This window comes from Rattus norvegicus, chromosome 3 (assembly GCF_036323735.1).
Source record: "Rattus norvegicus strain BN/NHsdMcwi chromosome 3, GRCr8, whole genome shotgun sequence".
Taxonomy (NCBI): Eukaryota; Metazoa; Chordata; class Mammalia; order Rodentia; family Muridae; genus Rattus; species Rattus norvegicus.
Genome location: NC_086021.1, coordinates 151,858,756 through 151,881,263, shown reverse-complemented (window position 1 = coordinate 151,881,263; position 22,508 = coordinate 151,858,756). Strand labels below are relative to the sequence as shown.

Sequence of the window (22,508 nt, the reverse complement as noted above, 5' to 3'; positions counted from 1 at the left end):
GACACTGTTGAAAAGGCAATTCAGCCAACTTTCTATATGTTGGACTTGGAGACTAGTTTTAGACATTGTCCACATTGTTTTAATGGCCTTTGTGTTATTACCAGATGACAATAAATGCGAGACTGACTGGTCTATTATTACAGTGGTTCTCAACCTGTGGGTTTCCACCCCTTTGGCAAACCTCTATCTCTAAAAATATTTACACTACAACCCATAACAGTAGCAAAATTATAATCATGAAGTAGCAATGAAAATACGTTTATGTTTGGGGTTCTGTAGTAAAGAGTCACAGTATTAGGAAGGGTGAGAACCTCTGTGTTTTGCTAATAATGATAAGTTGTTTGGTCCTAAAGCACTACACACAGCTGATGGGAGTGTAATCAATACAGCCTCTATGAAAGTTTCTCAAAAAATAAAAACAGAACTACCATGAAACCCAAATATACCTACCTTGCCTGGACATACACCTGAAGGAATCGAAGTCAGCATAGTACAGAGGGACCTGCACACCCATGCTTACTCTGGCGTTATTCACAACAGCCACGGCTTAGGTACCCATCAACAGATGAATACATAAAGAAAATGTGATGTGTATACACAATGGGGCTTTATTCCTTTATTCAGCCACTGTGTTGTGTGCTGTGGGAAAATAGACACAATTGGAGACCATCCTGTTAAGCGAAATAAGCCAGACTCAGAAAAATATCGAGTGCATTCTCTCATAGGTCGAATCAACTTTAAAAAAATAAAACAGGGCTGGAGATTTAGCTCAGTGGTAGAGCGCTTGCCTAGCAAGCGCAAGGCCCTGGGTTCGGTCCCCAGCTCCGAAAAAAAAGAAAAGAAAAGAAAAGAAAAACAAAACAAAACAAAACAAAAACTCCTGAAAGACAGAGGGGTGATGATTTGAGAAAAGAAAGGGAGCAACCGGAGGGGAGAGGGGGCGAGGAGCTGTTGGGGGAGAAGGAACGAGGAGGTGTTTGGATAGAATGTGATCAAAGTATGTTGTATATGTGTATTAAAATGTTGTAATGAAACACTATTTTGTACATATAAAAAACACATTTACTTTAAAAATGGAATTGCATAGCCCTAAATGTCCACGGTGGTAACGTTAGAGACCCAGGCTATAAATAATAGGAAATCCTGATTCAACCGCTCTTCAACAGTAGATTCGCTCCCAATCTCACGTGACCAGAAGCGCTTCTAATGACACGGATCTGGGAATTTGCCAATTGGTATCTCTGTAGTCTTATCAGGACCTGGTCTCTGCCCTCCAGGTTCCAAAATGCTGACAGAATTTTCTCTGATCCTTCTCAGTGTGAAAATACCCAAAGGAAGGGAGGGGACTCCGTTTCACCTTGGGTGTTCCTAAAGGGATATCACCTCTCCTTAGTTTCAAGACCTAGAATCGGACAACACAGCCACCCACCCACCTGTCACTGGCCAGGAGAGAAGTCAGCACAGGATGGTGAGCTCGGCCTCCCTGAAGCTCAGCCAATGACAGCTTCCTGATAGGCAGGGAGAAGAGAGAGCAGAAGCTGGAAAATCAGACGACAGTATCGTCTAATAATCCGGCACAGACAAGGTTCCTTTCAAAACATGTGCAGAGACTACCTGGGGCCTTGCTGAAGACATCAGGTCCTGACTCCACAGGCCTGGGATGGACCTTTGATTCTGCGTTTCTGACAGGCTCCACAGAGAGGGCAGGATGGCTGGCCAATAGGTCATACATTGAGCACATTACCACATTATATCAAGTATTCCTTTTATGTTATTACATAAAACTTGGCATCTTGGCCTGGTGAGATGGCTCAGAGTGGGTATAAACTCTTACCACCAAGCCTGATGACCTGAGTCCCTTCTACATGGTAGGAGGAAAGAACTGACTTCTGTGACTTATTCTCTGATCCACATGTGTTTTTGTGACATGTATGCCCCAATCTCAATGTAATAAAGTGTTTTTAAAGTAGTCATTTAACCCTTTTAACGTGTGTAGTTTGGAAATGCTAAGTACTTTTACACTGGTGTGCAAGTCATCTCTGGGCCTCTTCTACAAACAGAGCCCCCATACCCATGAACAATGACTCCCCATACTCTTCCCTTAAACCTTTGGCCTTCAATTATTTACTTTCTGTTCCCATGGATTGGTTGATCTAGACACCTTATATACGTGTACTTTCCCAGCATCCTTTTGTGAAATTTTACTTAGCATTATGTCTTCAGGGTCCTCCTATACTGTGGCTTGTACTAGCATGGTCCTTCTTTTTAAGGATGGATAATATTCAGTTACAGGCAACACTTTCCCTGGTCTTCATTTCTTAGATGCTTTGGTCACTCCTGACTTCTTACCTCTGTGGGAATTTCTGGCATGAATATGGGAGCATAGGTGTGTCCCTGAAACCCTGATTCTAACTCTGTACAGATCCAGAACCAGAAGTGCTGTGTGACACAGTAACCCTATTTCCGTTTCTTTATCAATCATCGTAGCTTTGTATTTGGCCTAAACTTGACTCCGAATTATTCTCATGTGAAGATATTTACAAGTGACTTTGGTTTGACTTCCCTGCCAGGGAAGATCCTCTGATTACAGGCAGTTCTCTCAGTGGCTGCACTGTGGACCATAAAGGGCTGCTTGGGGAGGACACACTGGCAAAGAATGACTTCAATCAATTCAGGTTTTAGATGCTTGGCAAGTCACCTGTTTAAATAAAGAATAAAGAAGTCAGTGGTCCCTCCTCCAGGGTTCAGTTTATCTTGGGATTTGAATGGGCCTCCAAGTCTTTCAAAACCACCTTCGTGGAAGCTGGGCATGTTCCTTTAGTCCCAACACTCAGGAGGCAAAGCCAGGTGGATCACTTTGAGTTTGGTCTACATAGAAAGATCCAGGGCAGTCAGGGCAACATACAAACAAACACCAAACAAACACCACCTACCTCAACCAACCACCACCACCACCACCACCACCATCACCAAACAACAACACAACCACCAATAACAGCCCCTTATAGTGTGTCTGAGAACTGAGAACCACTGCTTCCTTATTTATCTCAGAAACTTCTGGGCTACTTTGCTAGGATGACGGACTCTAGCTGAGTAGGATTTTCTGCTAGCCCTGGTGTGTCTATGTCGCCATATGGCACACTCAGCCCAGCTCTGCAGCAGTGTCATCTCAAGCTACTGGGACATCAGATCCTCATTAGCCACCAGGATAAAGACAGTGATCCTTCCACTCCCCATGGCTCTGAACTCAGAGAACCAAAGCAGGCCGGCCTTAGGGACCACCTGATCTCTCTTCTTCCTTTCTTCTCTCTCTCTCTCTCTCTCTCTCTCTCTCTCTCTCTCTCTCTCTCTCTTCTTTCTTTTTCTTTCTCTCAAAATTCAAAAAATACTTATTTTAAAGGAAAAATTATTTAGGATGTATTTATGTAGTGTAATCAAAACAGAATTACTCTACAGTCTTGTGGATGAGGCGAACTCACTGGTACCAGGGAGCATCCCCCTGGCCTCCTATATTCCCCAAATCTGTCTCTGATCTATCCTAAATCATTTCACCTATTGGGAAACAGAGGCTCAAGAACAGAATCCATGTGCTGGTGACTGTGCACCTGTTGAGTAGCCTGACTTTGTCTCCGAATGGAGTAACCCCTTGAGGACATGCCTGTAGGCCCTGGGCAGCTCCAGTTGGGCACAGGATTGATTACTTAGCTACCAGATACCTTCAGAGTAGCCACGAAATTCTCAGTATAATCCTGCCAGGGAAGACCCTCTTATTACAGGATGTTTCCTCAGAGTCTGGGTTCTAAACCACAAAGGATTGCTTGCGGAGGACCCACTGGCAAGGAGTGACCTCAATCAAGTCTAGTTTTAGATATTCAGCAAGTCACCTGCCCAAATAAAGAATAAACAGTTAGTGGGATTTAATTGCAATCCCCAATTAAAGGGAAGGAACTGCCTCCCCCTGAAAGCCCCAGGCCATTTAAAGGTCATTTTCAAAGGCTACATAATAGGTCTTAAACTAGAAGCCACCATAAGCACACCCCCAGATAAATGGGGTGAGATGGAGAAACTTCAGATATGTCATGCAAATGCCTATCTGGGGTTTGGGGCACAAGCTCCAGGTGGAACATTATAGTAGGTGTGTGTACCCCGTGGTCCACAGGGCCACAAGTACTGAGGACAGTTCTCTGTGTGCCCCAGGACCAAACAACAAACTTACTTAAAGCAGTATGAACCTTTTTTTGTTTTGTTTTGTTTGTTGTTGCTTGTTTTGTTTTGGTGGGGATTGAGGGATTTGATTGTCCCTCGGTTTTTGAGTTTGAACTTTGTAAATGACAACATGTATCACAAGGTCAAATGGTTAGACCCCAAGTAATAGGAATTCAAAATGGGACATCTCCCAGGAACCACCAGTAGCTCAGAGTGAAGTTAATGCTCTCTGAGAACTGTAAGACGTGACACAGAACTGACCCTCATTAGAGTACAGTAGTTTTCTTGAAATGTGAATTGGGAAAGTACAGTATTTCAAAGTACTTTACATAAGCTATGATTTTACAAATGCATGTAATTAAGTTATGAAACCAAGCAATGTATGTAAAACCATCTTATGTGTGTCCCTAAAAGTTTAATATCGAAATGGATAAAAACCATCCTTACGAGGACTTACTTTCCAAAGAGTGAGAAATGATCTTACTTTTATGATTGTTGTTGGCCCCCATGGTATTGGCCAGACCAAGGGACTGAGACCAAGGGGGCAAGAGGACAAGAGGAGGGGTTACAAGGAATTTTATGAGCTGTGGATCCTGAAAGCATCAGGAATGTTACCAGTAGCTAAGTGGCAGTGTGGTTGGCCAGGAAGTATGAGGTCCTGGGTTCAATTCCTCTGAAGTAAACAAAAAAGAAAAAGAAAGAAGGAAAGAAAAGGAGAGAGAGAGAGAGAGAGAGAGAGAGAGAGAGAGGGGAAGAAGAAGAAGAAGAAGAAGAAGAAGAAGAAGAAGAAGAAGAAGAAGAAGAGGAGGAGGAGGAGGAGGAGGAGGAGGAGGAGGAAGAGGAGGAGGAGGAGAAGGAGGAGGAAGGGGGAGGGGGAGGAGAAGGAGAAGGAGAAGGAGGAGAAGGAGAAGGAGGAGAAGGAGAAGGAGGAGAAGAAGGAGGAGAAGAAGGAGAAGGAGAAGAAGGAGAAGGAGAAGAAGGAGAAGAAGAAGAAGAAGAAGAAGAAGAAGAAGAAGAAGAAGAAGAAGAAGAAGAAGAAGAAGAAGAAGAAGAAGAAGAAGAAGCAGCAGCTACTGTAAGTATTTTGTCCTGTTAAATACTATGGAGGGCTGGAGGGTTGGCCCAGTGGTTAGGAGTACTTGTTAGTCTTGCAGAGGACCTGGGTTCAATTCCTAGCATCCACATAGCTGCTGACAACCATATATAAGTCCAGTCGCAGGAGATCTAATATCCTCTTCTGACATCTACAAGCATCAGTCAGGAATGTGGTGCTCATACATGCAGGCAAACCACTCATATAAATAAACTAACAAAATAAATACACCTGAAATTTTAAAAAAGCTGTGCATTGTCAAGACTGGGCCATCAACATCCCATTATGACTAGAGGGAAGGGTGTAAGATCCCTCTCCTCCCCGAGGAGCCACAGACAAGTTAATGGTTGCTAGAGGTGAGGGGGAGTCATATTCCTCAGTAGTGTGGCCACTGGTATGTTGTTGCCCTTACTGAAACAAACAATTCCCTCACCCTGCTCATATAAATAATGCTAATAAAATGCAAAGTAGAGGGAAAACAAGAAATAACAGGGAATTGGGGGGGGGATGTTGGTGGAAGGGAGTAGAGCAGGGGAATTAGAATGGTTAATGGGGGAGGGTATGATCAAAGTACTTTACATATATGCATGCAACTGTGAAAGAAGAATGCAAAAATACTGTGCAGAGTATATTTATTACACAATTTAGTGCCAAGAAAAAGCTGCACCTTTCTAAATAGGTGTATTCCACCCTTAAGATAAAGAGTTTGCCAGTGCTCTGTATGAGCCACTAGGAGTACATCTGATGACTGGACAGCATGGGGAGCTCGGATTAGCACCCTCACCCTGCTGTTCTGGTTGATTCTTCTTGTTCATGAGTTTGTTTCCATACTTCTTTTTTTAATTTAATATTTTAAATTCATCTCTTCAGAGCGCTCATGCTCACTGTTCCTATCCACGCTCACCACTCCTTCCTTCCCCCCTTCCTTCCCTCTTTCCTCCCTTCCTTCCCTCCTCCCTCCCTCCCTCCTTTGTTTTCTTGAGACAGGACCCTCCTTGCTAAGCAGCTTGAACTGTCAAACTCTCCATCCTCCTGCCATAGTCTCTGAGTGTTGGGGTCACAAGCATGCATTGTTATGGCCAGCTATATTCTTTACTGAATGCTGTGTTGCTATACAGTAGGTCTCAAAGATTCAGGACCTGATAGTTCAGGACGGTCCATCCCAGCTAGTTTGAAGGCTGAGGTAGGAGGATCACAAATTCAAGGCCCACTAAATAACTCAATAAGTCTTTTATCTCAAAACAAAAAGTAAACAAAGTAGGGCTGGGAATGTAGCTACGTGATAGAGACCTTGCAGAACATGGGGGGGGGGTGTGTGTGTGGCTGTTTACTGTCCAGAGAAGAGGAAGACAGAAAGACAGAGACGGAGGGAGGGAGGGAGAGAGGGAGGGAGGGAGGGAGAGAGGGAAAGCTTAAAGTTGTGAAGAATAAGAATCCCCCTAAGGCAAGCACACTGGAGACATTATATCCAGCCTCTACCACAGAACGGTGCAGGGCTCATAGCCCCCAAGAAGGAATGGGAATGAGAGCCTCCGGTGTGTCAGCGATGGATATGATGAATACGATGGACTGACACAGTTGAGCTGGAGGATGGGCACGCTCCCATGCCCCCTCCCCTGGAGTTTGAGGGAAAGTTGTCACCCAGTCACTACTTCCTGGAGCTCTAGACCCTGATCTCCACTCTTCAACGTATGGCTTCTTCCTTCCAATAGTCCGTCTCTCATGGAGAAAGGATGAAAAGAAAGGGTGATGTCTTAATTTTGTTTTGTTGCTGAGATAAATTACTCTGACCTAGAGTCACTGGGGGAGGAAAGGGTTCCTTTGATCACCACCTCCGGGTCCCAGAATACCCTTGAAAGAGGTCTGGACTGAGACATAAGCAGGAGCTTGAAGAAACTACAAGGGGATACTGCTTTCTGCTTGCTTTTGGCTAGCTTTCTTAGGCAGCACTCGACCACTTTGTCTAGGAAAACTGCTCCTCCCTCGGTAGGCTGGGACCTTTTAATTAGGCCAGACAATTCCATACAGACTCGTCCTCAGACCAACCGGATAAAACCACATCTCGTACTCAGCTCCTTTCACTTAATCCTAGGCTGTGTCAAGTTGACAATTGAGGCTAGAGAGGACAGGTTATATACTATTTCCTGGATGCTGGGGTCAGAATATGAGGCGTTCAGTCGCAGGAGGCATGGCAAGGATACCCTCCCACAATAGAAGGAAGCACCATTCTCATGGCTTCTGAGAGCTCCAGGTGGCTGCATTTTGTTAGTCAGCTCACGGACTATGTCCAAGACACACACTGCTCACTGCAGTATTGTGAAACCACCGGCGAAGACCCCACATGACAAGGAAAGCAGTCCTGAGAGGAGAAAGGGACAGATTCCCAAGTGTTCTCTGGCAAGCTGGATTCAGCCATGTCTGAAGGCATCCACCCTTGAAATTCTCAATTATCTTAGGAAAAATCAAAGTATTGCCCACTTTTTGACGATGAGATTATACAGCGAAGAACCCTACATAACAGGGTTCCAAAGTTCACTTACTAGCTCACTCAATTCAGTCAGTAGACTCTTGGGATGTGCGTAGGCCTTGGAAACAGAGAAAGTCATCATAGATGACCATTGATATTCGCCTTTCAAACATAGAGGTCACATTTGCTGTCCTCACCCTTAGTTCCCTTTCCACAATGGAAAGCAAGATCTTTTATTTCTCTGCTATCCCTCTGCTGGCTTCCAAATGTTCCTTCTACCGTAGATCTTTGTCTTGGTGTGTCTGCCAGTGATGACCAAGTAAATTCAACCATCCCCAGGGGTTTAATGAGCATCATCCATACTTAAAAACAATCTTTGAGTTTGTAGGACAGGGCCTCTAGCAGAAGCTTCTCCATAGGCCCATAGTAGGACCCAGTGAAGTTAACATCACCAAGGGGAAGGAAGGGCTCCCATCCTTGGGGCGCTGGAAAGGGATATAAGAAAAGGTCATAAAGGTTAGATTTTGTTGCAAGGTATCTTTGTGTTTCTAAAGGTGGCTGCTAAGTCCTGCTGGAGTGGCTGGGCTGGAAGGAGGAGTCCTGAGTTTGGCCCAAGTTCTGCCCGTAGCCAGTTCACTAAGCATGAGCCAATCATCTGTGCTTCGTCAAACCAGAATGCCAGGCGCATTGGAGCTGTGCATGCTGGATTCTTGCCACGTTGGGCCTCTGTTCATTTACAGTCTTCAGATGGTACAAAGCTCAAACAGGCTCTGTTCTACCAGTTTTCCAATCCAAATTGCTCTGAAAACCAGAGTGATAAATTTCTTCTTCTTTTTTTTATTTTATTTTTTGGCAAGGAATACTTGCTTAAGAGCCAAACCTAGCCTGAATGGGCATGAGTCTATTTATAGTCCCTATTATCCCATTTGGTGTAAGTATTTATACATTTCATCAAGAGAATATTAATGGGTTTGTTTACAGGGTGCTGGGCCAGACTCCACTGGGAATGTCTGGGAGACACAGAACAGGCAGGCACTATATTAAATCGCCTTCCTAATATTAAAAATGTCTGAATACCTCAGAACTTCGACCCACTTCTTCAGTGGTGAATAACGTTCTACAGATCTACACCAAGACAGTGTATAGCCAAGACACGCGCAAAAGTTCCCAGGAAAAATTAATGGTTCTCAAAGTCCGCCTATGCACCATCTCATCCACGGCTGTAAATTTCTCACTTTCAGAATCAGATTGTACCGTTATGTACTGGGTGAGGTCATTTTCGTCAGCAATGGACATTATGTATGAAAAGGGTCCAGGATTAAAATGGATTGAAACTCCCTATGACCTAGAGTCACCCCATAAGGTAGTGCAGTATTTGCAGCATAGCCCAACATATAGATGACTATTTAGCAATGGAGTAGGGAGTTAGCTCAGGTGTAAAGTGCGTGCCATGTCCGCATGGGCTTCCATCCCCAGCACCCATGTAAAAAGGTCAGGCTGGTGACACATACCTAAGCTCCAGCCCTGGAAAGGTGACCGCAAGAGGTTCACTGGGGCTCGCTAGCCACTCACTATGGTCACCGAGAGACCCTGTGCATTAGATGTCTTTCTTGTTGCTATGATAAAAATGTTTGAAAAGAACTCAGAGAAGAGGGTTAGTTTTGGCTCACGGTTCCAGAGTGAAGTCTATCATGGTGACAGGAGCTTAAGACAGCTGTCACATCCTATCAGCAGTCAGGAAGCAGAGAGGGATGGGGGCCCCTGCTTAGCCCACTTTACGCTTTCTGGGAGCTCCTGGCTCATGGAAGTTGTGTTACCCACATATAGGATGGGTCTTCCTACCTCAGTTACCCTAATCTAGAAAAATCTCTCGCAGAAACACCCAGAGGTTTGTTTCCCTGGTGATTATAAATCTCATCAAGTTGACAGTGAGGATCAATCATCATTCTTCTGTCTGAAAATTTAAAGTGGAGAGTCAGAAAGATGGCTCGGTAGGTAAAGGTCCTTCCCACACAAGCTTGGTGATGTGGGTTCGATTCCACATAAAGACAGAATGAAGGATCCAACCCCAAAGCTGTCCTCTGACCTCTGCATGCATGACATGCCCCTCCTCTCTCTCTCTCTCTCTCTCTCTCTCTCTCTCTCTCTCTCTCTCTCTCTCACACACACACACACACACACACACACACACACACCCCATGTGCATGCATACACACTATTTTTTAAACAAATAAGGAGCAATTAAGACTCGTGGAATCAACCTCTAACCTCCACACATGCAAAAGTATACACATGTGCATGTACACACACACACTATTCATATACACCCAAAGTTCAATGTATACAGTCATCAATTATGTGCAATGTATAAGAGTTGATAATGACATTAAACCCCTATGTTATTAGTCTATAGATTTATGATATTGTCCTTTTTATCATTATTTTTGCTTACAAAAATTTAGTGTGAAAAAGTATGCCATGTACTAAAGCTTGGGTGTGGTTCGAATGTTTCCCCAGAGACTGTAAAGGACTGTCAGCTCCCTTCTCAGGATGGGGCCTAGGGGGTCACTGGTGTGTGCCCTCAGAAACTAGTTCTCACAGGACTCCTTGGTGGTTCTCTGGGAGTCTTGCTATAAAAGTGCTCTCTCTACTTGGATTACCCTGTGATACTCCTCCCTGCCCCCTCCACCGTGTGCCTTGCACAGTGGCATCACACCAGACCAAGTGCATCGTGATTTTTGGACTTTCAGTCTCCACATCTTTGTGCTTTCTAAAACCTCTTACTCTCCTCAGTTGCCTCAGACACTTTCTTGCAGTAATTCAAAGGTCCACACCTAACCTGACAGCCTTACACAGACATCACCATCCTGGTGCCATCTTGGTGGCAGCAGGCAGCCGTGCCATGTGATTGACCTAGACCTTTTAGGTGTGTCTCAGCATGCTCTCCCATGTTCACACAGCCACGGACTCACCTGATTCCTAGCCTTAAGCCTCCAATCTTTCAGCTTCTGTAAAATCCTGCCTAGCCTATGGTACCTTTATTCTAGCTGTGACTGGTCCCAGTCATATCTGTCCTTCCTGAAAACGTTCCCTTCCTTTGGGGCCCCATTCTCTGCAAAAGATTGAGAGCAGATTTAGTAACAGTCATGTGGAGAACAGATGAGAGAAAGACGAAGCTCAGTAGTACAGAGATTAACAGCCAGCTCCATAAACTGTGGGTTCTGACTCCGAAGGAGATCACATAACTTGATGTAGTGGTTGCAAAAAATGTGGCAATGATCTGAAATCAAACACACAGTGAACCCAAGGTGTTTCTGCCAGTGTGCACTTGTGCTGTACCACGTGGTTCCTTGCAGTCTCACTTCTGAATACGCGGCACACATGTGCAGTGCACACACGTGACACCGACAAGGACTGCCTGAAACACCTCAGCCGAGCTCAGGTCTTGTGTGAGCTGTGAGTTCCAGTCTTCCTACCGAGAGCAGAAAAACTTTTCTTATGGTTTAACTACGAAAAACAAAGGCTTAATGTGTTCCTCGTCCTTGTTCAACATGTAGGTATCACATTAGTACGCTGTTGGATTGCTCTGTAAGAGAACTTCTTAATTTTTAAATTTTTATTTTTAAATTTAATTTTTTTAGTTTTTGAGAATTTTATACATGAGTACTATATTTACATAATTTCCACATATATGGTCACCTCTCTCTCTCTCTCTCTCTCTCTCTCTCTCTCTCTCTCTCTCTCTCTGTGTGTATCTCTCTTTAGTGTTGCTCATATATACATGTGTTTAAAGCTGTCCACTTGGGAATGAATAACCTATCAGAGGACTTGTCCCTAGAGAAGACTGATTCTCCTTCTCTTAGCAGCCATTGATTGCTTAGAAGTAGCTCTTCATCTGGAGGTGGGCCCTTGTGAGGTTTTCCCCATCCACATTAGCATGTCAACTGGTGTCATTGCTCAGGCCTTGTTTAGGTCACCATATCATTGGGATGTTCTGTATGCAGCTTCCCTGTCATGTATAGAAGACTAAATCATGGCAAATGTCCTGGTCCTCCAACTCTTACAATCTTTCTTCCCCCTTGTCTTCAATTTTCCCTGATTCTCAGGGTAGGGGTTGGGTTGTAGATGTGGCATTGTAAATCCCTGTACTAGACTCCATAACAAAAAGAAGCTTCTCCAATGAGTGTGAGGGCGACACTTATCTGGGTAGAAGGAAAAGTATTTAGAGTACAGCTAGAAATTATATTGGTTTAGAAAAACGGCAGCAGCAGTACATTCTCCTCTTGACCTTCGACTTCTCCAGCTTCAGATAGTTGGCTGATGAATTCTCCTCTACTGAGAGAGCCTTAAGTCCAATTCCAGTTACCCCAACATAAAAATGCCACTATCACACTGCTGGGCTATCTTGCCAGGCTGGTAATTGTTGTGGTTCACAGGCTTTAGAGCTTTTTTCTCTTGGTAGCTTTCACAGCACCTTCTGATGCTATGAGAGCCAGTCAGTCCTCAGGCAGTTCCAACTGGATTTCTCCAAGACCTGTATCCAGAGTGTATAATGTCTTTAGTAGTAGGCTCTTACTTTCAAGTTCTGGAAGGCAACCAAGGTCAATGGCAATGATCTATACTGTTTGGAGAGGGTTATCGTACCACCCTGGCCAAAACTCCTGCTAGCACTGGGGTTTTTGGTAGGTAGTCTATGGAAAAATCACCATCCTATAAGGTACATCTCTGTGGGAATACTTTAAGAATTGCTCTTTGAGTTGCCTAGCTGTGTTTCATACACACACAAAAATGTTCACTGAATTGTAGCTTGGGATTAGGACAGAATTTCTAACAGCTTCTGAGATGGTCCTAAGCATACTTCTGCCATTTTGTACTACATATTTATGTAAAGTGGAAAGATGAGCATTGCTAATTATAAAATCAAAATTCGAGTCAACTCTGAAAAATGGTGAAGATGTTCTACATCCCGCAGAGTCAGATTTGGCTAAGACTTCATTCGTTCTTCCTTTCGTCTTGGGGTGTATATGTGTGACACACATGATTTGTGCACGTTTGTGTGAGTGCCCGAGTGAGCTCACCACAGCATACATATGGAGGTCAGAGAACAATCTCTAATGTCTGTCCTCACCTTCGACCCTGTCCAGGGTATCTTGGTGCTGCTCGCCAAGCTGCCCAACCTGAGAGCTTCCAGGAATTCTCCCCTTCGCCTCCTTTCTTGCCACAAGAGTGATAGCACTACAGATGCATGCTACTGTGAGTGTCTTTTGCATGGGTTCTGGGGATCTGAACTCATGGCTTCATGCTTGCAGGAAGAGATCTTCCCCCACTGAGCCATGGTCTTCAGCCAAGACTTAATGTAAAAGCAAATGACCATACTCGTCTTATTTGTATGCAAATGTGCTTTAGTCTTTAATAATAAAATTATATGGGTACCAAAGAATCGTTTTGGGATAAATTTGTGATTCGTTTCCAGTGTTTGGTTGTGTACTTATTTTACATGCACACATGTGTGGGAGCACACAAAAATTTCTTAAACAGGAAATGAAGAAGAGTGGGACGGGTTTAAGCCTTCCCTTGCATGCTCAAGACCCTGGGGTTCATTCCCTGATGGAGAAACAAACAAACCGGCAACAGTATTTACTCTAGTGTCTGTCACGATGCATCTGTATCTGTGTAAACTTAAATTCACTGTTCATGGTTTTAACTGGGATTTAACAAGCTTTCTGTCGCTACGCTTGCCAACCGTACACATACCATAATACTGTATGGTGTTTGAGTTTTTGTATTTATTTCATTGAGCATAAGGCCATCCGTGGTCATCCGCATTGTCATGTATGACAAGATTTCTTCCCTTTATGAGTCTGACTACTATTTCTCCATATGGCTTCCCGAGGTACAACAGTCCCTTGGTTCAAGACATCCTCCATGCCCATGATGCTATGACCCACAGACAGTCAAGTCTCCTCCATCCAGGGCTGTAGTAATTGCATATGAGTAATGTGCAGCTGCCTGTGTGCTTAGTTTAGGTAATCTCTAAGTAAGTTATGGTACACAAGGAACACAAACACCATACAATATTGTTTAAGGTGCAGAGGCAGCAAAACATGCCTGTACATGTTTAATATAGATGCAGTTTTTTTCTAAGGATTATCTCCTGACTTTGGGGTATGAGAGCACAGATAGGAAGGCCGAACATACTTTCTTGTCCATTCATTCACTCAGTAGTAGACACTACTACTCGGCTATCATGAATAAATCTGCTGCGAGCATGGGTGAACCAGAACAGGTGCATTTTAAACCTCTCCATGTGCCATTCCTTATGAGTTCATTTCTCCTTCCTCTGTCTTCAGTGTCAGAGAAGAGGAGGAAGCAGTGCCAGGTGGAGAAGAGGAATGAGGGCCGAGGAAGCAGGAAACAGGGGCCGGGGCTTGCCTTTCCTCCTCTGGAACAAACCCGGAAGTGGTAGACCTGAAGATCCCAGAGGGATAGATCTGGATGACTGGTGGGTTTGAAGTTGTGCATTGAGTTAGCGACTGCCTCCTTGGGCTTACAGAGAAACAAGCAAAGCAGGACCATTTCCCAAGTGTTGTGGATGATGGTGCAGCCCGTACAGTGTTTAGGAAGAGAATCTGAGGGGTTGCCCTTGGTGTTTTTGCGCCAAACAGCCCATATGTCTAGGAAAGGACCTAGTGAATGTGTTTCAAGGGCTGATAAGTAAGTGGAAGCCTCATGTCAGGATGAAGAGGACCCCTGGGAGAGAAGCATACCACCAGGGGTAAGTGTGCAGGCCACAGGCTGAGGCAGTAAGTATATCAAGACATCTCTAACAGACTGGATGGCCCAGACATCACAAGCCAGAGCAGTGACAGTGCCTTAAGGATTGGGTGTCATCCTGCAGACCTGACAGGTATTCAGAATCTCTCCGCACTGTCACCAGAGCACTCATTCCTGTTCCTATCTATGCCCTGACCACCAAGAGGAGCAGAGCTGCCTCCAAGGAGATCCAATTTCCCAGTGAACTGGACAGAAACGGGCTTGCAGGCTTGTGTATCCACACAGGACATGGGGAACTCAGTAAGTGCTGCTGGAGGCTGTGTCCAGGTCTTCTGCCCAGCCAGAAAGCCTCATTTGTAGCTGCAGGTTCACAGCAAACCTCTCAGCTGTGGGAGGATCGTTGCCTAGGAGACAAAGTCATCAAACCTGGAGTCACCTGGAAGGTTCAGAGGCCCAGCCCCCTTGCCTTTGTGGCCTGTAAGTAACCACAGTAGCACAATGGCCTAGTCTCCCCTCGTCAGAATTGTGCCCTAGAATGTATGGGGGGGCAGGCAAGAGCTGGCTACACTTGACATTAGACTATCCAGTTCCTCTCCTGTCCGTCTGCTGTCCGGGTGAGCCTGCGAGTGAATCCCGACCCCTGACTCTGCTGCTAAGAAATAAATGAACCCTGAACCCAAGACATAAATGTTTCAAGGCCTAGGCTGTGTCTCCCTATACCCCACAGGGCAGAGATGTCTAGGAAAAAGCACAGGTGGGTTTTGTGGGGTTTGTATGTTTGTTTTGACTTGTAAGTATAATGAGAGTGAATCTGGGCTTCCACTGCATTCATTAAGGTCCCTGGGCAAAAGTAATTTTTATGAGCAGTTGGCAGACCCTGGGTATCTACCTGTATGCCTGTTGCACATAGGGCTGTCTGAGGGTAGTTGTACTTGTCTGTAGCACAAACCTCCCAGGAGGTTGTTTCTGACTCCCCAAGGCCAGGTTGATGGACTTAGCAGATAAAAATACAAGTTGCTTATTCTTGGGAGCCTGAGGCACAATGCTGGAACAGTTAAGGCTAGCCTGGGCTACATGCTAAGACATGATCTCAAGAAAAAAAATTAAATCATATACACATTTAATAACTCTGCAGCATACGTGGGAATGCTCGATGGACTTCCATTGAAAACATTAGTTGTTTATTTAAGTAGGCGTCTTTTAATTTTGTTTACAAAGTTTTATTTGCGCACGCGTGAGTGCATATGCGTATGTCTCTGTACACATTCAGGTGGCTGTCCACATGGGCCAGAAGAAGGTGATGATCCCCTGGAGCTAGGGTCCAGGCAGTTATAAACTGCCCCAAATGGGTACAAGGAACCAAACTCTTAACTGCAAAATCATCTCTCCAGCCTCACAATTTCATGTTTTAAAACTAAAATATAATTATATCCTCCCAAGCCCTCCATATCCTCTCCATTAGACCTCTCCATACTTCCTCATTCTTACCCCTACTTCAGTCACAATCGAATTGATGACCTCTCATTTCTTTGATTATTGTAGGTTTGTGTCTCTTGCAACCCTCCCGTACTTGGACTCTCAGAAGCCCCCAGAGCTGCCTCTGCTTCTGACCCAATACAGCAGCACTTCAGATGTCAGAGACCTCCCTCTGAGACTTGTTCCTGACTTCACCTTGAGCCTTCCTCTCCACAGAGCAAGGGAGCAAATCTGGGGAATCTAGATGGCAGGACACAGCTAGAGAGGCCATGGAGGCAGGACAAGGCATCCTTAGAAGTCGTTTGGGAGCCAAACACTAGTTTGGCTGTCAGCAAGTCCCTGCTCATCTGGAAAGGAGGCCTGGTGCCAGCTGGGCTCACTCTGGGAATAGAAACGGGATAAAGACTGTGGGCAAGTGAGAGATGAGAAACCAAGTTGCACTGGCAAGTTCTGGGACTTACATGGATTGAGCAATTCAGAAGTGCCTGCCTCTTCACAGCCTCTGCCACACTTTGCTTCAAAACCAACTGAGGGGTTGGTTGATTTAGGGAAATGGAGCCCACATCAGCAAAGAGCACATCTTGACAATAAAAGACAAAGGTGGGGTATAAGCTGAGGGTTGGGGTAGCTCCAGGACAATCTTAGCAAATGCTCCCCCAGCCCTGCTTCTGGTCCTTCAGGACTTAAGAGTTCCCACAAAGGCCAATGACTGTGGCTCTGTCCATGTCTGGGAGTATCACCCAGCCAGGGATGTGTGGACAACATACACCTATCCCCTTAGGTGGGACAACTCCAATCTCCCAAATGTCCTCAGGGGGCATACTGCTCAGGGAAAGAGCCTGCTTCATAGCCAACTTCTCCATCCTGCCTCACTTTCTGACTTCCCTATTGTGTGACAGGGATCTCCCCAAATCAACTTCTCAACTTAGGAAAATGCGTTGATATGACTAGCCCACAGGACAGCACAGCCACAGTATCACATGGGCAGAGAGCCACAGGAATTGACTTTTGTGGGAACTTGAGTCCTGAAGTGTGGGACCATAATAGCCCAAGGTTGTGGGGGGAAGGGTCGAGGAGGCATCAATCTCTGATCTGATACCTCAAACATGGGGACAGAAGGAGTTGGCTATCTTCCCACTCCCAACCTGGTGCCACAAAGCCAGCTTCCCACTATCAACCCTAGTAAGAATTGAACACCCTGACAATTATCAGGCTTCACTCCTTGTTTGACCTTATAAGGTCTCCCATCCCTTACAGCCTGAGTATGTAGATAAGGAACTTCCAACACCCCTGCCCTGGCCAATGGTACATAGCCACACAAACCTTGCCCCAGAGACTCTAGCCACCTTCCCTGGGAGCATAAATACTCACCCACCCCCGCTCCCAATAAATGGACCCAGTTACCTACTGAGATCCTGCACTGCATTCACCCATGCCTGACTAAGCTTTCCTCCCTCCAGTTCAACTCAGTGCTCACTGGGCCTGGCTAATGAAGACCAGGGAAGCAGACAAAGGGCGGCCCTGAAGACCAGAGGCAGGGCCGGGGCAGCACTGCTAAGTTCCGTCTGGTTCTGAGTCCTTGCTTTGGAGGAAAGACCTGGCTTGAGTTTCCCTGACTCTGAGTTATAGCCCACCTCTGTCCGGTTAAACCAACAGAAGTCTGGGAACTGCCTAAGGGTTAGATTCTATTGGGTTAGATTCTCAAGGGCCCAGAAGCCTAAGAAAACAGCGAACACCTCTACAGGTTAGATGCAAAAAACTATCCTAGATCCCTTTCTGGGTCACCAAGACTGAAAACAAAGACGACCCCCCCCCCCCATGAAATAAATAACTAACAGGAGACTGGATGGGTTTGGCTTCAGAAGAAGAGCCAGTACGAGACCTGACTTTTAAACTTCTGTGGAATTCAGAGGAGTTCTCACCAACACCCAGGAAAGGATTTCTCAAAGACTGCCATCACTTTAATTGATGGCATTATCCTTGGAGTTCTTTTGCAAACTGTCAGAAGCAGTAAGGCCATTTCTGGACATCTGCAGGGTTTGTAGCCATTCGATTCAATAAGGAAGATGACCCCAGAAGCTGTCACAGGTTCAAAACCAGTCTGGGCAACACTGAGTCACAAAACAAAACAAAACAAAGCAAAACCAAACCAAACCAAACCAAACCAAACCAAACCAAACCAAACCGAACCTAAACAGGAAGCTGAGGTATATCCCAGCAGTAAAATGCTTACCTAGCATATATAAAACCCTGGATTTAGTTCCTAGGTCTGGATATTTTTGAAATGTTTAAAGAAGCTTGCCTAACTATGTGTTGATGCACCTCTTTAGAAGTGAACTTGTCTTTCCTAGCCTGGGCAGTCTGCCTCTTTCAAGGGTCAGCCTCAAGACTAGATCTCCAGGAGTGTAGAGCTAGAACTCCTAGTCCTACAATCTTTTTGAAAGCAGGACTGTTAGACACCTATTAAGGGCTTACGGTCAGGAGTAGGTGACAAATGCAAAAGCCAGAAGGAACTGGCAAGAGAAGACGATTAACTTGGAGGAAAAACAGTGCAGGGGCAATGGTAAGTAGGGATTTGAACTGCATCTGAGACAAGGGCTGAGCCGGGTCCTACACTCCATCTGAAGGACATCCTCTCTCTGAAAAGTTGGTCTTACTTTGGAAAAGTTTGACCAGATTTGCAGAGCTTTTTGCCAAGAAGTCCAAAATTTTAAATTTAGATTTCTGTGTACAAATTTCCATTTCATTTTTTTTGTTTACTTGCTTGCTTGAGACAAAGCCTTGCAATGTAACCCAGGCTGGCTTCAAACTCCCCCAAGTCCCCCTGCCTCAGCCTTCCAAGTACTCGGACTATAAGATACCACCATGCTTGCCTCCACTTTCTGGCAAACAGGGGGTGTTTATTTTGCTTTGCTCTGAGACATAGTCTTATGTAGCCCAGGCTGGCCTCTTGAACTTCCTATGTAGCTAAGGATGGACTTGAGTCCCTGGTCTTCTGCCTCTGTCTCCAAAGTACTAGAATTAAAGTATGTGTTGTCTTTTTTTTTCTTTTTGAGACAAAATCTTGTTATGTAGACACAACTTGCCTTGAGCTGGCCTCAGACTGAGATGACCCTTCTCTTCCAGCTGTCTGAGTGCTGGAATTATCAATATGTACCACTATGCCTGCCTCAAGTTGCCAAATTTTAACTGTTGTCCAATAACTTACATATTTGTAACACAAATCCAACAAAATAAATCTATACCACCAGTTTTCTTCTGCTGCTGCAGACTTTGCTTCCAGAAGAAATGACGTCATTTGTACTCATAAATGCAATGGACATCAGACATTCAGTTACTGTAGTCTGGGTGACTCAGGTTAAAAGTGCTTTCAGGCAAGTCCCATCTCCTAAGAAACCTTCACTATGGATTGGTTGTTTCCTCTTAAACTTTGGATGAAGCTACTTTGGGATAATTTTGCTCTTTCCTGAGAAGCTGTCTACTAAGAGGTAACCACCATTCTCCTCTCTTCCCCCATGTTCCGCAGTGAGATGCTCATCCTAGTGGTCCTGCCCTGATGACTGCGTTTCCAGACCTGGCTCCACATGCCATGCTCAGCAGGTTCCAGCTCTTTCAGAGGCCTTTGAGCTCTGGTGTCATCTGGATGTCGTTCCAAGGCTCAGGTGGGACAAGCGTTCAGAAGGGACTCCACTCAGGTCTCATCCACTGCATGGAATTTGGGTAGAGTCATCTGGGAGGGACTGAAGGCACATATATGGTACCTGTGCTCCTGTATAGGAAAGAACTGAGAGAGCCCTTTGCACATCTTGTGCCCCTAGCCATCTCACCTGCACAGTGAATGCTGCTTGATTCACACTGGGCATCAATGTGAGACAGAAGTCACACCAAGACACTGGTGGACAAGTAGCTGGTTTGCTGCTCACTGCCTGGACACCTTGAACTTGACACACACACACCTGCAACCTCTATTCTAGCTGCCACCAAAGAAGTCTCTATTCTAGAAGGGCTAGGACTGTTGCTATTTCAGAGTCGGCTGAACACCCCCATCAGAAACGCATTCTAGCCAGCTTGCTAGATAAGGGAACAGGGCTAAAGAGTTTAATAGCATACTTAAGGTTATATACTTGGTTAGAAGTCACAGCTTGATTTCTGTGTTCAGAAAATTACTTGGGACTTGAACCAACCAAACAATGGCTCCCCCCCACCCCCGTGTGGTCCAGGATCAAGCTTATGCCGGGTCACTGAATAGCCCATTGGAAGGGCCCAGGCTCAGTGGGATTCCAAGACTCCATTACCAAAGCTGCCCATATAAGCACACTATAGGTTCTGTAGTAGAAAACAGGAAGTTCTGTGCTCTGGAAGCATAACTCCCCCTCAGTTCCCACCCCATGCCTGGCATAGTGTGTGGCTCATGGCACTGACTCTCACCGCTCCGGCTAAGCACGAGCTGGCTTAGCTTCACAGTGACGTCATCTTAATGGTTGGCTGGTTGTGTTTTCCTAAGACTAGACCCACGGAGCCTTCCACACCTTTCACCTGCTTTCTCTGGCTTACAGCAGTAGGGGGTGGATTCCAGGCTAGACCAAGGTTCTCTGAGTACCCACTGCCCCTACAGGGTCCACATTGGAGCTTGTGAGCAGTTACGCAAGGTGTGTGAGGAAAAAACAGCAGGCACCCTCCAGACAGAAGAAAGGGGAAGGGTGGTATGGATGGGAGAGTTCCTGATAGAGCAAGGAGATGCTTATACACAGAACGAGGCACGGTCCATCACAGCCCATGGGAACAATCCCAGATATAACTAGTCATGTGACTTGACCGAGTCACTTGCCCACTTTTTCTTGGCCTTGGTTTCGTCTATAAGATGGATATCACACATAGCAACTCTAACGTATTCTGAGTTTCATTCATGGTCCTGGCTTACAATTTCTTCTTCAAAGGTCCAGGGAAAGTACCATCCTCTGGACCTTTATTTGCTCATAGAGACATTCTCCAGCCCACCTCCCCCGAGAGCAGTCTAAGCCTTCCTCATTCCAATGATCTCTGCCCACCCCTAGAGGAGGGAACACTACTGAGAGATACCTTGGGGGATCTGACAGATCCTTTACTGAGTTCCCTGCCCAGCCCATTAGTGTTGAGTGGGACCCACTTTTTCCAATCGCCTCTGCACATGGCTGTGTACGCCTCAGTTGTGCCCGAGTAACAATGTCTCCAGAAAAAGATAAAATCTAAAAATATATGGGTGGGCTTCAGTAGGACTCCAGACAGTTCAGCACTGGGAGGGGAGGGCCTCAGAGAGGGACAGAGGCTCAGAATCCTTGCCTGCCCCAGCAGCCTTTCCTCTGTGTCCCTAGAAATACTTTGCATAAGAAGCAAGGAACTTGTTTTCCTTAGTTTTGAGGGCCTCTTGGGGATGGCACATCTCTAGGTAAGCCATATCTGCAGTGCCTTGGATTAGACCCCCAGCTGCTAACCTCTGTTTCAGCACTGGTGGCTGTTGTGAGAAACCCTCCACCGCTTTGGGTCACAGATGCCTTAAAGTCTTTGCTGGTTGTGCCCTGAAGCAGGGGAAGCACAGGCAATTTGCTACTGGTGGAATTAGATTAATAATCCTTCAACTGCCTCCTATCTTCCCTCAACTCTTGAGGATCCAGGGTATTCCTGTTTATTTAAGGCTCTGATAAGTCCCGTGGAACAAAAGAGCTGATAATTTGGGAGACCAAATCACTAAACTACCACCTAGACATTCTCAACTGCCCTTTAAGGAACACTAATTAACATTCCTTGAACCAGGATGCTGGGGATGGAGCATGCCTTGGCTAACTTTTAGGAGTTTTTTTTTTCTTCCTAGAGTTTAATTTAAGGACCCCTCTGAGGTTGTCCTATGGTTTTGAAGGTCTGATTTGCTGTGGGCTCTCTGGAACTTACAAAGCCCCTGTCTGCTCTCTAATCTCCCAGTCAACAGGGTCAACCATACCAGCTCTCATGACTAACTGGGGTGAGGAGGTGTTTGTTTGTTTTGTTATATTAGTTGGTTTGGTTTGGTTTTTTTTTTTTAATTTTTTTGGGGGGTGCTTTTCAATAACTCTTCTTCCTTTCCAGTAAGGAAAAAAAGATCCTTTTCTGATATTATTTCATGTGGCTTGGAAGGGACCAACCCACCATTTGGCTTCAAAGAGTCACAGTGATCCAGTCTGGCCACAAAAGAGCACATCCACTTCCTCATAGTAACTGGTGTACATAGATGTGTGGCTCTAGCTGGGCCAACCAGAGAATCCTAGGACTTCTGATGGGGTTGCTTAGAACACAGGGGCAGGCATCTCTTCTATGGGGTAGATCCTTAGGGGAGGAAGAGGGTATCTAACATCCTTCTCAACCTTGACTTGAGGGCATGAAATAGTGCCAAAGGCCTAATATGCTCCAATCAATTTCTCCTTTCCTCCTCCTCCTCTTCTTCTTCCTCCTCTTCTTCCCCCTCCTTTCTCTTCCTCCTCT

General features: G+C 45.5%; 1 protein-coding gene across 11 annotated transcripts in view; it reads right to left on the bottom strand.

Moving 5' to 3' along the window:
• Banf2 (BANF family member 2) overlaps positions 1-22,508 on the bottom strand; it is a 54,700-nt gene that overhangs the window by 14,942 nt on the left and 17,250 nt on the right. The window contains exons 2-5 of one of the 11 annotated variants that reach the window (XM_039106609.2): positions 2,542-2,698; positions 1,615-1,712; positions 1,434-1,508; positions 451-639 (exon numbers count right to left, since the gene is read on the bottom strand). The exons of 6 other annotated variants lie outside the window; for them this stretch is intronic. In XM_039106609.2, the coding sequence (XP_038962537.1) occupies positions 451-514 (64 nt within the window). In that variant the 5' untranslated portion in view covers positions 515-639; positions 1,434-1,508; positions 1,615-1,712; positions 2,542-2,698. 4 more of the 11 variants (XM_039106610.2, XM_006235135.5, XM_063284998.1 and 1 more) reach the window with 4 other exon arrangements.